This window comes from Herpailurus yagouaroundi, unplaced genomic scaffold (assembly GCF_014898765.1).
Source record: "Herpailurus yagouaroundi ecotype Mexico unplaced genomic scaffold, PumYag 28, whole genome shotgun sequence".
Classification (NCBI taxonomy): Eukaryota; Metazoa; Chordata; class Mammalia; order Carnivora; family Felidae; genus Herpailurus; species Herpailurus yagouaroundi.
The window spans coordinates 39,410,141-39,423,945 of record NW_024412376.1 but is presented as its reverse complement, the minus strand read 5'-3'; the positions used below and the strand labels follow the sequence as shown (position 1 = coordinate 39,423,945).

The window sequence follows — 13,805 nt, the reverse complement described above, 5'->3', positions numbered from 1 at the left end:
TCTGCAAATTTATCTTCCCCTCTAAACAGCAGTGGTTAGGGGCGCCTGGGTGACTCAAGTAGGTTAAGAGTCTGACTCTTGATTTTGGCTCAGGTCATGATCCCAGGGTGGTGGAATCGAACCCTGTGTCAGGCTCTGGGCAGAGTGGAGCCTGTCTAAATTCTCTCTCTCTCCCTCTGCCCCTCCCCTGCTCATGCTCTCTCACTCTCAAAAATAAATAAACAAACATTTAAAAAGAAAAGAAAATAGTAGTGGTCATACTTTTCCTAGGTGTGCTCTAAATTGAGCTTTCAGCAATTTCAACAATAAGAAGTGTATGGAAGTTTGGAGGGGATTCTATAAAAAATCATCAAGGGGCACCTGGGTGGCGCAGTTGGTTAAGCGTCTGACTTCAGCCAGGTCATGATCTCGCGGTCCGTGAGTTCGAGCCCCGCGTCGGGCTCTGGGCTGATGGCTCAGAGCCTGGAGCCTGTTTCTGATTCTGTGTCTCCCTCTCTCTCTGCCCCTCCCCCGTTCATGCTCTGTCTCTCTCTGTCCCAAAAATAAATAAACGTTAAAATAAAATAAAATAAAATAAAAAAATAAATAAAATAAAAAATCATCAAGATTTACTAAATAATGGGAGAAATTAAACTGTGAAGACAAGAAAATAGAAGGAATTTAGAAATGACTAGTTTAGAAAAAATAAAGTTGAAGAGTGCCTTTTATGGCCTTCAAACAAATAAGCAGATGTTAAAAATGACCAGTAACTTTCCCTTTCTATTAAAAATATACTTAGAAAATGTGTTTGAATTATTATGATGGAATTGGTTTGGAGAGCCGTAAGAACTTCTTGGTTATTCAGGTTGGTATATACCAAGAGAGTGGATATTGGAAGTTAGAGAGCAACCTTCATAGTAAAGCATTACAAATATACTGGCCATTTCATTTCTCTACCCTTGCTAGCGGGTAGGGTGTATGGACAAGTTCTCATTCACATCTCTAATTCCATAATGTTTTATATATTTGTTTATGTCACTTTCGGAGAACTATTACTGAAAACAATTTTAGTTTCACTCCTTATTTGTCTGATACTTTGTAATGCAATAAGACACATTACTTTTGCTTTTTGCTGATTTGCCATCTGCTTGGAGCTTTAAATGAATCAAAGCTTCACTGGAGCTATGTTGTGCATGTGCTTAGTGTTTTTGCACACAGTTGGGTTGTTTTGGGTTTTAATGACCTCTGTCTCCTCTGTTGTCTTATGGTCAGTTAATGGAACTCCCAGCAGCCAGCTGTCTACTCCTAAATCAACGAAATCCTCCAGCTCTTCCCCAACTAGCCCAGGAAGTTTCAGAGGATTAAAGGTATGAAATAGGATATATGGCATGTTTGTGTGGTTTTGTTGTTTTGAGATGCATAGTTTGGTAGTTTAATGTGTTCAAGGGCTCGGGTGTAATAACAAATCAAAAAGGAAAGAGTTTAGGATTTGGAGCCCGGAAGATCAGGGTTTGAATCCTTTGTTTTTCATCTTGTAATCTGGGTCATCTCACTTAACCCTTCTGAGCTCAAGTATTTCCATCACTAGAAAGGGACTAATAAGGTTGTGGTTAGGGTTGAATATATTGTGGTAAAGTATAATAAATGGTAGTTTTCCCATTATTATCAACATGGTTTGCAATGGGTAAGCCTTGGAGAACACTGTAATTCTTCTAACAGTCTCATTTTGAATCATGAATTTAATATTGCTAGCTAACCTAATTTGACTTTGCAAAAGTCTAAAATAGAATGAAATACTAGTATGGTACTTATATACATATGTAGTAACATAAAAAGATATGTTCATTTTGATGAGAAGTTAGAAACAAATCTTGGGTTTTGACTGTGAGGTCCTAAAAATATAAATGGTAACTTAACATGATCAGCAGTTGGATTAATAGACATTTTGTCTAATAGAGAGGGAGAAGAATGATAAATGAAACTGTATTTGCAAAATTTCAACATTGATTTCCCTTAGTGGTTTTCAATCATTTAAATTTATAAGAGAAAATTTGCCTGGTAAAATAGCAGTAAATAACTTGGGTTGAAGATTGAAAGTTTCCTTTTGTAGAAACAATCAAATTATCTGCATTAAGAATACTGAAGTAAACCTAGTGCCCTGTATGTATGCGTACGTGAACTTAATTCTCTTGGTGCTTTGGTGACATTGGGAAGATCTTCATTAGGAATACATTCTCCAAAGATGGTTCTGCCTAAACACTTCAAATATTGTCTGAGTGGTTTTCTTTACTTTTAAGGATGTTGAAAACATCTTTTTCATTAGTAAAATGAATTGTAAGCACCCACCACCCCTGGGTGAGAACCTGCTGAGCCTTCAGGGCAGTGAGGATCATGGGCCCCCTACTTCTCGAAGGGCTCATTCTCCACCTGACGCTAACTAAGGTTTGTCTGTCCTTTCCTGAGAATGTGTGAACACCCAAAGTGACCCTGCGTGATTCTTGTGTAAGTCACAGAGATCAAAAAGAGAAATTCCTTCTGGAAAAGGACAGCTTGTGTGTTTTTGTGCCTGCTTGCCTATGTGCATTGGCAGAAATTGGACCAAGGCTGGCAGTAAGTTTGGGATCAGCGAGTACATAGCTGTCACCTGCCTCCAAGTGGTGGAAGCTCCTTCTCTTTATCAGAAGAAGCAGGCATTTTCTGAGGTGCTAAACTGGCTGAGGTCAGCTTATAATATGATTTCAGTGGAATTCTTAACTGAATAATTGAGAAAGTGATATAAATTAAAAATCACTAATCAGCTAAGTATTTTCAACTTCCCCCCCCCCCATTTATTGTCCCCCCAAATAGATAGGAGGTGCACTGTTTTTAATTTGGGTAACTTTCAAGAGAATTAAAGTAAAAATAATCAAAGTTCTTTCACCTCTTTTCTAATTCCACGTATTTTGTCATGTGTTAGAATAAAAGCAGGTGGCTCCTAGTGCTGGTAACTGTTAGCCTTAGGGCAGAGCCCACACAGGCTTCCAGTGAGTCATGTGAAGGCTGTCATGTCCTCCCCCAGACCATGGCTCTGGGCAGAGCCTCTGGCAGGTACCCGATTCTCTGCTTCCCTGGAGTTTCATTCATTTCCCCGTTTCTGTTATCTGTTGGTGACCTTTGCTCCCGTCTTTCTTTTTGGCTCATCTTCAGCTGTGAGCCTAAGGTTGTTCCTTTTCATTGGTGCCACTTATGCTCAGAGTACACACCCACCCTGCACACTTGCACACAAAGTCACACAAGATCACTCGTACTTCTGAAGTGGAGGTTTGTGGAATTTTAAAAACATAGTTGTTTTTCTGCTGAGACATGAAAGTTGCTCTCATCTCTCTGAATGTATCAGAAATGGTATAGCAACCCCAGCACCTAGCACAGAGCTCCCTGCTCAGGATTACTTATTGGTACCTAAAGAGGTAAAGAAGATAAGATAAATATTGGTTACTGCCAAGATGGAAAATGAGATTATCTGTAAGATAAAGAGTAGTGGTCTTTCTGTTACTGCTGGGAGCCTCTGCCTTGTGTGAAAGGAGGTCCCCGTCCTTGGATTGCCCATGAGATTTACCTGGGGACCTGCACTCCAGTGAACACAGCCAGAAGGAAAGCAGCAGGCACAAAGCAGTTTATTAAGATGGAGGCACACTCTCAAGTGGGAGAGCGCAGGCATGTTCTGTGAGGTGGAACCAGCCCCTAGGTTGCTTAGGGATTGGATATTATTGGGTCTTTCTGGGCGGGGAAGAGCTGGCGTGTACAGTGGGGTGATCTCTAGTGGAGGCTGCTTCCAGTCATTTGGGGATTCCTCCTACAAGTTGAGAGGGGGAGTTATTGACCCTATAAGGTTTGTATCTGGATGGTCATAGCAGTCTTTCTTGTGGAGGGGGGCAGTACCCGCAATGCAGATCCATTTAATGAGTCTAGAGGTTACCTGGAGCAGAAGCAGAAGAAGAGAGCCCTTGCTCGGTGCCTGTGGCTCTTGATCGGTCAGCCCCCAAGGTCTTGGAAGTCACAAGGTCAGGATGTTGTGTCCCAGGCTTTTGATGTGTGACCTGTTTATCACCATCCTTGCCTTCAGGTCAAGGACTTTGGACTCTGTGTCCTGGCCTTCCTGCCACTGTTCAGATCTGGCTTTTATGTAACATTTTCATGATCCCGCCCCCATCCCTCCCAAACCAATTTGTTTTGCACTACACTTGAGGCCTGTGGGCTTCACTCACAGCTTTGAGACCTCCCCTGTGTTTTCTTTCTATCTGTTAAATAAGGACATTTCATTTTAAATGCCCTCTAAAATGCTAGGATTATAGTTCTTTTAAGTTGGCAAAAAACCCACCTAGGAAGCTGGGGAGTCTTTCTCTTCTCACTTTAAAGCTGATACAGAATTACCAAATTTTACATTAAATGTTAGCAGCTAAAGGAGCGTCTGCCACACTGATCAGCTTAGGCCACAATGCCAAACTGCCGCCTGGGTCATTCCTTGTGGAAACCTTCCGTCATGACTGTCCCCAGCGATCTATGGTACTGGATATTGTCATAGGGATGAAGACCTGGCTTTGAAATACTGCAGCTTAGTCATGTTACTTACTGTACGAAATACACTGATTTTAATGTCTGTAAGCGCTAGTCAGCATCTGTCCACGTTTGCATTATTTTCTCTATTCAGTGACATTACAAATGGAGAATTACAGATAATTACCATGCGTTAGTGCTCTGCTTTTTTCTTCCTCTTCATTTACAAAGGCTTATTAAGATCAATTAAGAGGGATTGTCTGACAATGGAGGACTGTTTTTCATAGGCAGGAACTATTTATCCTGGTTAGAGGCTTTAATGGCTTTGGGGATAGATAATCTTTTTCCAGAGAATCAGAATTGACAAAAACAAGCAAACCACACCAGGACAGCATGTGCGGGAGCTGTCACTCCTATGTCTCTATCTGCCAGGATGAAGCTTTTGCTAGATTTTTTTTTTTTTTAATCTGGGTTTTGCTAAGTTGGGAATTAAGCAGAGTCAAGTCTAGATAAGCAGAATTTGATATTCTCTTAGAACCTCCCCATCTTTATGCAGTTTCTGAGAATCATTTTAGTGTTTTGGTGGGGACTTTGGATGAACCGGAAACGAAAATAGTCATATTGTGATGTTTAATCTCTGACCACAGAGTGTCCCTGGCTGTTTTTTGTTTGCTCATTGAAAAAGAGAAGAGAAGTACAGAAGCAACCCACCTCTCCACAAAAAACTATTCACAGTTTCCCTGTAATACTCTTTGAGGAAGACATTTCTGCTCCATTCATGTGCATTTATAAAAGATCATGCTCTTTGAAGGGCTGGACCAAAGCCAAGAGAAGAAGCGAAGCTTTCTCCAAATTGTGAATTTTTTTTTTTTCAGGATGGAAGTGTAAGAAATAGGGTGGCAACCAAGCAGTTAAGGTCCTTTTAAACCTAAAACTGAAAGATGCTAGGGTAACTGAGAACTAGTTGTGCTTTGATTATCCTTTTTTGGTATTGCTAGTTCCCTGAAACTTACAATGTGAAAACAAAATAATCTTAGATCTGTAGTTTCATCTTCATTTTATAGATGGGGAAACTGAGATTCAGAGATGTGAAGTAACATGCTCAGGGTCTCAATGGCCCCTTGGGATCTCTGATCCTTTCAGGGTCCCTGTCTCTAACCTCTGACTTTCCCTCCATTACTGGAGGAATCTCCTGAATGACTGCAGCCCAGGCATCTCAGGAGGAAGTTGGTATGATTATTATGGAAAAGCTATGCACAGGTCTTTTAGGAGAGGTTAGTGCTGGGGATGGCTTTTTTACTGAGTATCTGGGTTTAGATATGCATAAATGCTCTGAATAAAAATGGGTTGAGATATCAGAAAAAGAATGGGGGTGGGGGTGGTTGGGGAAAAGGGAGAGGCAGTCCTGGGGTGGGGGAGAGGTAGATGAAGGGAGGTAGAAAGATAGAGAAGTACCTAGCACTTCTACGTGACCCCATGAAGCTTTAGTAAAATGACAAAGTTCACAAGAGGTTAGGGTTATTGGTTTTCTTTGAAAGCCAGAAATCGAGCTGAGTATTGTCAAGATTAACGTAGGCTGGAACAAGATAGTGTAGTCCAGGCCCAGCAAACACATGGGTACCTGGATATGAGATAATGTTACATGGTGGTCCTGTCATGGAAACCACATTGTGAGGATAGTAGTGTAAATGCAGTTTGAAAACAGAGCCCATGCTTATCACCATTACTAGCCTTTAAGGACGCAGTGAGAAAGCAAGGCCAGTGTATTAAACAGATGACTAGAAACAACGTGGTTAGACAAAACAGTCATAAAATGAGTTGCTAGGGCTACTTAGGAGGTCTCTATTAGACTATCTCCCCAAAACCTAGTCTGTAGGTAACAGAACTTGGTTTTCCTTTTGTATAGATTTAGGGAAACTGGCTTTCCTAGGACAAGACCACTGGTGGTGGTGGTCACCTGGGAAGGAGGTAGTTCTGCAGGCCAGAACCAAGCTGCCTTCATGACACATCAGGCTTTATCTGACCCCAGGCTACCTACTACAGTCAGACACTTGGGCAAGCCCAAAGGCCTTTTTAGTAAGGCCACTTCATGCCAGGTGGTACTAGGCTTTTGTTCTTCTTTAGTCCTCCTTAATAATTAAAATTTTCTGTGAGTGTTTCAGTTTGAACCAGTTAAGTTAAAGGGAACCAAGACAAATCTCTTGCCCACTCAGGCCAGAGGATTAAGGCAGATGCGGCAACCCATAGTATGTAGTTACATAGAAGGACAGTATCAAAGAATGAAGCCCAGAGCTCATTTGTGCTTAGATGCCTCCATTTGGAGAAGGACATAAGATAGTATAGAGGTTAAAGCATGAGCTCTGAAACTAGAGTTTCTGGGTTTGATCTTGGCTTGGCCACTCACTAGCTGTATGATCTCCAGTAAATCATATCACCCTTATCTGTGAGAAAAGGATTAATAGGACCTAGAGCACAGGGTTGACATTAATTAAATATAGGGAAAACGCTTAGAATAGTTTTGCTGTTCTTTCTTATTGTAAGTCTTGGGATTTCCAGGTTCAGTGTTCATATGAAGGAATTTTTACCTACAAAGAAAAAATTTAACAAGCAGTAGTATGTAAGAAGGGAAGAAGTGAGAAGTCAGACTTCAGATTGTATTACCTCCTCTGCTTTTCTCTCTTATGAATTGCCTTCCTGACTCTATCCTTCATCTCTGTTTTCCTGTCTTCTTTATATAGTCTGACTCCGTTAGTACTCTGTGAGGCAACTTAGTAACAAGCTATCTCAAAATTTAGCAGCTTAAAATAGCGACAAAAAATTATTGTCTCTGAGTGCCTGGATGGCACAACTGGTTAAGTAAGTGTCCAACTTTGGTTCAGGTCATGATCTCGCAGTTTGTGGGTTCGAGCCCCATGTTGGGCTCTGTGCTGACAGCTCAGAGCCTAGAGCGTGCTTTGGATTCTGTGTCTGTCTCTCTCTCTCTGTCCTTCCCCCTACTCACACTCTGTGTCTCTCTCTCTTTCTCTCTCTCCAAAATAAATAAACATTAAAAAAATTAAAATTATCGTCTTGCATAGTTCTTGTGGGTCAGGAATCCAGGAACAGTTTAACTAGGTGGCTCTGGCTTAACATCTTTGATGAGCTTGTAGTCAAGGTGTGCACCAGAGCTAGTTACCTGAAGACCCTGCTGGGAATGGAGGACCTCCTTCCAAGGTGACTCACTCATGTGGTGGCAGGTTGGTGCTGGCTGTTGGCAGGATGCCTCAGTTCCTTGCCATGTGGACCTCTCCATAAGTTGGCTTGAGTATCCTCAGAACATGGCAGCTGGGTTTCTTCAAAGCATATGATCTAAAAGAGAATGCCATGCAGAAGCCCTCCTGTCTATAACCTAGTCTTGGAAGTCAGACGCCATCATTTCCATAAGAGCTTAGTAGTCACGTGTCAGCTCAGTTCTGCATGGGAAGGGTCTGTATTAGGGCATGAAAATCAGGAGGTGAGGCTCAGGGGAACCATTTTGGAGGCCACACCTATTCTCTCTGCTTTCATCTCTTTATCAGCCACCCAAAATTTCTTTCTTAGGCTTCCCCTGTTCCCTCAATAGGTTCTGTCCATTCTCCTTTTTGAGGGCCACAGAAGTCTCTCTCAGTATCAGTGTTGCTGCTTTTCTCTTGTTCCTACTGATCACTACCTGCCCATTCTTTTATCTCCCCGTCAAATTCTAGAATCCAACCACCACTGATGTTTTCTTCTTAATCCTCATCTTCCTCTTGTCCTCAGTCCATGATCTCCTGTTTCCTCTGCCCAAGCTCCTCAGAGTCCCTTCGATCTAGCTGATAACTTTCCCTGTGGGAATATTTTCTGTGCTTAAATCACAGCATTTTCTTTGGGACAGATAGGCAATAAAGAGTACTAAATGTGTCATCAGCTGCCAGATGGATGAAGAAAGCATTTCCCTGGAATTTCATTCATCACCCATGTCCCAGTTTAGGATTTTCAAGGCTGTAGTAACTTAAGGCTTCAGAGTCAGGGGCACATCTGTGGACACTGAGGGATAAAATGTCTCACATTTTGATGCTGAAGTGTATGCCCAGAGGCTGTCTACTGTGAGTATTCTTGTTGGTTGAAAGAAGAAAGGGGGAAAAAAAAAAAGTACATTTGGAACACTATCCAACATCTTGAGATTATAAACCGTCTGATGTGCTGATATTTTATCTGATGATGTCTCCTGGGTCTGCTGGTGGTGAAAGATTTTCCAGATTTGTGAAGTGTGATGAAAGGGCTGGTAGTATCTCATACTGATTGGCAGAGCTAAAATGCAACTCTCTGACCTCCTGAACTTCAAAACTTCTTTTCGAAGCTGTGAAATGTAAATCCACAGTAGCTGCTGACCTTAGACGTTTTTGCTTTTCCCTGGAGCTTTGGTTTTTCTCTGGTATTTAAAGCTAGTTAATAATCTTCAGTACTGAGAGACTGACTACTTTTATACTTTTTATTACCCCGAAATGCTGGGTGGTGACTTCATCTCTGAATGTAATTGATTTTGTAGACAGAAACAAAAACAGAAGAGGGACTAAGCAGTTTTGAAGACTTCAGTGGCCTAACAAAATAAATCATCATTAAGAATCTCAGACTGTTTCAGGACGGCGATTTGCACATTGTGGTTGCTCAGTAAATAGAGGCATTTGGTGGGTAAATCTCTCAACTGGGCTGAAGCCCACCTTTGTGGGGCTGGAGGGAGAGTTTGCCAAGCAAATCAGTGTATAAATAGGATCAATTTTAAGAATTTTATTTGAATATAAGCAACTCCTGTGTTAATCTTAAATGCTCCCTTATTCATGAAAGTGAGCCATTAGAAACTCTTCTTGGTAGTATATTAAAGATAATTGGATGGAATTAAGACTTAGACGTTGTAGCATTTAAATTGGTCTGTGCTGGTGACTGACTGTGGTAACTTCCATAGTTTGGGCTGAAGAGTCAGGCACCTCTCCTAGCACCCTGGAATCCTAGAAATTGGTGAGACCTCACAGTGAAAGCATACAGACATTTTTAGCAGGTAGGCATGGTTTACCACATGTCTGTTGCTTAAAAATCCAGTAAGCAACAATTGGCATGAAAGGCTCACTCGTAAGGATATGCAGAGAATCTATGCCGGTTTTGGTGGACCATGTGGTCGACTGAGATAGCAGGGATACTCAAAGGAACAGACAGCCCCTTTCAGAGACTGTTGAATTGTACATGTACAGGCTGTGTGTTCTCTGTAGCCGGAAAATTCACTATTTACCACTATTAACCAATCACAAATATCAAGCACCACTAATTTTGCCAAATGAAAACAAGTCTAAGGTATGGCTACAGATAAGAATACATTTTGTATATTACTAGCCTTTAGGTATTGATTCACATTAATTGTTCTCATATCTCATTACTAATAATGAAGTATTTCAGAGTGAATTATCACAAATCCAGTATAAGCGTGATAAAGATTTCTTGTTTTTATTTTAATTCTTAAAATCCAAATGTAATTAATCCAAATGTAATGGTGTTACATTAGTTTCAGGCATACAATATGATGAGTCAATAATTCTATTACATTAATCAATGTTCATCACAGTAAGTCTACTCTTAATCCCCTTTACCTGTTTCACCCATTCCCCCACCAACCTCCCCTTTGGTAATCACTAGTTCTCTTTATTTGAGAGTCTGGGTTTTTTTTGTCTCTTTCTTTCTCCATTTGTTTTGTTTCTTAAATTCCATTTATGAGTGAAATCATATGGTATGTCTTTCTCTGACTTATCTCACTTAGCATTATACCCTCTAGATCCATCCATATTGTTGCAAGTGGCAATATTTCATTCTATGACCGAATAATATTCCATTGTGTATATATATACACTACATGTTCTTTATCCATTCATTTATCATAGATACTTGGGTTAATTCCATATCTTGGCTGTTGTTAATAATGCTGCAGTAAACATAAGGATGTGTATATCTTTTTGACTTAGTGTTTTCATTTTCTTTGGGTATATACCCACTAGTGGAATTAATGGGTCATGGAGTAATTCTGTTGTTGTTGTTGTTGTTGTTGTTGTTATTATTATTATTATTATTATTATTATTATTATTATTATTAGAGACAGTGGGAGAGAGGGGCAGAGGGAGAGAGAGGGAATATTAAGCAGGTTGTTTGCTCAGTGTGGAGCCTGATGCAGGGCTTGATCCCACAATCATGAGATCACAACCTCAGCTGAAATCAAAAGTTGGGCGGTCAACTGACTAAACCACCTAAGTTCCCCTATTTTTAACTTTTTGAGGAATATCTATGTTTTTCACAGTGTCTGCACCAGCTTGCATTTCTACCAACAGTGAATGAGGGGTCCTTTTTCTCCACATCCTCACCAACACTTGTTTCTTGTGTTTTTTATTTTAGCCATTCTGATAGGTGTGTGGTGATACCTCATTGCAGTTTTGCTTTGCATTTCCCTGATGATTAGTGACATTGAACATCTTTTCTTGTGTCTGTTGGCCATCTGTATATCTTCTTTGGAAGATTTATGTTATTAAATGCATTTTTAATTTAACATTTATTGTAATTCATACTGGCTTTCTTTTTTAATGGAATTGATGTTTTTAAAATATTAAATCCACAAAAATGATAATGGAAGTAAATCTATTTACAAGTAGTACCTAATATACTGACTTAAAAAAATCTTCAATACATTTCAGAGGTTATCTTTTTAAAGAAAAAAAAATTTCTAAAGTTCTCTTTATATGAGGAAAGGCTGTGAATTGGTACATTATTTGAATAAATTACAAGGATGTGACTATAGTTCTGTAATCTGAAAGCACATTCTAAATATACCACAATGAATATTTTAATGACTGGGTCTTATACTGGGTGGCATCCCTATATTAATTTAATAGCCTTGGAGGACTTTGTGTTCTCAGAGGAGGGGACAGTGTGAGAATAGCCAAATAGCTCCTGGGCTCTGGAGTCAGATCTGGGTTTAGATTCTGACTCTGCATTTGCTGTGGCATTTGGGCAAGTTATATAACCTCTCTGAGTTTTGGTTTCTTCACATATCAATGGGGATTATAATACCTAATTCATAACATATAAAGTACTCATTTTAGGACTTGCCACAAAGTAGGCATTCAGTAAACTGTAATAAGTGTCTTCTTTCCTTTTATTACAAAGAGAAAGTTGTTCTTTGGCAGTAGATAACTTGCAATGGTTAGATTGTTGGATGAGTGACAGAGAGAACTTAAGGTGGCTGAAGAATTAAAGTTGCTGCCAGAACCTTCCTCCAAAGAGGTTCTCAAACTTGGCCACACATTAGATCATCTGTGGAGCTCAAAAAAATACAGATACCCACACTCTACCCCAGGGATTCTTTACTCTGGGTTGCAACCTATTAATAGAAGATGTCGGATCTTCCCAGGTGATCCTAATGTACAGCCAAGGCCAGAGAAACACTGCTTTACAGCAACAGACAGACCCTGAGGGTTATTCTGTTTTAGAGTATGAAAGTGTAAGAATTAGATTCCTAAGAAGGTTCTTGCGGACAAAGAGTTTATTGCTGGCCAAATTCGGCCCATAGCCTGATTTTCTAAATTCAGTTTTACTGGAACACAGTCACACACTCCGTTTACATGTGGTCTGGGGCTGCTTTCATTCTACAATAGGAGAGCTGAGTAATTGTGATAGAGACCATACCACAAAGCCTAAAATATTACTCTGTAGCCTTTATTTTTAAAAGTTTGTTTGTTTATTGTTTATTTATTTTTGAGAGAGAGAATATGCACAAGCAGGGAAGGGCAGGGAGAGAGAAAGGCAGAGAATTCCAAGCAGGCTCCATGCTGTCAGTGCTGAGCCAGACACAGTGGGGCTTGACATGAGGCTTGAACCTGTGAATCTTGAGATCATGACCTGAGCTAAAGCTAAGATCTGGACACTCAACCAACTGAGCTACCCAGGCACCCCTACTCTCTAGCCTTTTACAGAAAATATTTCTGACCCCTGCAGTAGGCCAATTAAAAATTGAATCAGGGTGCCATTTCCCAAGATGCATCAAGAAAGTCGACTCATTATACAATATCTCCTAGATTCTGCTCAAGTGTTTCCTTTTATTAAAAGTCAGAATTAAATAGTGTCCAGCATTATACTCGAAATTCAATATGTTATAATCCATTGATATAGTCATTTCTACTTTTTTTTGAGAATTGCCCATTTTTGAATAAAGCTTTACATTTTTAGTGTAGTACCTAATGTTTCTCTTTAAATTTTAAGTTTTGTGGAAGTTGTAACAATCTACTTACCAAAGAAATTTAACATAGGCCACTCTGACTTGATTTCTTACCTAAATGTAGAAAGCTGAAATGTTACTCATTTAGCATTTACTCAGTCAGCCATGAATGCTTTTTTTAATGGTGCTAGCAGTTGAGAACACCTTAGACTTTTTCTGCCCTATTTTCAAGTCTTTTCAAGTTTTTAAAAAATTTTTTTAAAAATCTTTATTTACGTTTGGGGGGAGAGAGAGAGAGAGAGAGAGAGAGAGAGAGAGCGAGCAAGTTGGGAAGTAATGCAGAGAGAGGGAGACAGAAAGCGAAGCAGGCTCCAGGCTCTGTCAGCACAGAGCCTGACATGGGGCTCAAACATACGAATTATGAGATCATGACCTGAGCCGAAGTTGGATGTTTAACCGACTGAGCCACTCAGGTACCCCAAGTCTTTTAAAGTTTTCAGCAGAACTGAACAAAATAGAAATAGACTCATAAGTACAGAGAACAAACTGGTGGTTGCCAGAGATGGTGAAATAGGTGAAGGAGATTAAGAGGTAAAGTATAAGCTAGGAAATATAGTCAATAATATTGTAATAACTCTGTATAATAACAGATAGTAACTGTACTTATCGTATTGAGCATTTTATAATGTATATAAATGTCAGATCACTATGTTGTACACATAAAGCTAATGTAATGTTGCACATCAACTATACTTCAGTTAAAAGAAAGAAAATATATATATATCTCTTTCAAGTGCTTAACCTAGTGCTGTTCAGTAGAACATTCTGAGATGATGAGAAATGATGGGAAATGTCCATATCTGCATTGTCCAATACAGTAGTCACCAGACATGTGTGGCTGTTAGGCACCTGAAATATGGCTAGTGCAACTGAGGAACTGAATTTTCTTAAAAAGATAAGATAGAATAGAATAAAAAATAAATAAAATAAAATGAAATGAAATAAAATAAAATAAAATAAAATAAAATAAAATAAAATAAAATAAAA

The 13,805-nt window shown here is 39.7% G+C and overlaps 1 protein-coding gene across 9 annotated transcripts in view; it reads left to right on the top strand.

Annotated features, from left to right (window-relative positions):
• Window positions 1-13,805, top strand: part of DCLK2 (doublecortin like kinase 2) — a 155,594-nt gene that overhangs the window by 100,856 nt on the left and 40,933 nt on the right. For all 9 annotated transcript variants that reach the window (XR_005789405.1, XR_005789404.1, XM_040472616.1 and 6 more), the window contains one exon: window positions 1,252-1,346. Coding sequence is in view for 7 of the 9 variants with exons in the window: in XM_040472616.1 (XP_040328550.1) it covers window positions 1,252-1,346 (95 nt within the window). In the remaining 2 variants the exon portion in view is untranslated. The remainder of the gene's footprint in view (window positions 1-1,251; window positions 1,347-13,805) is intronic.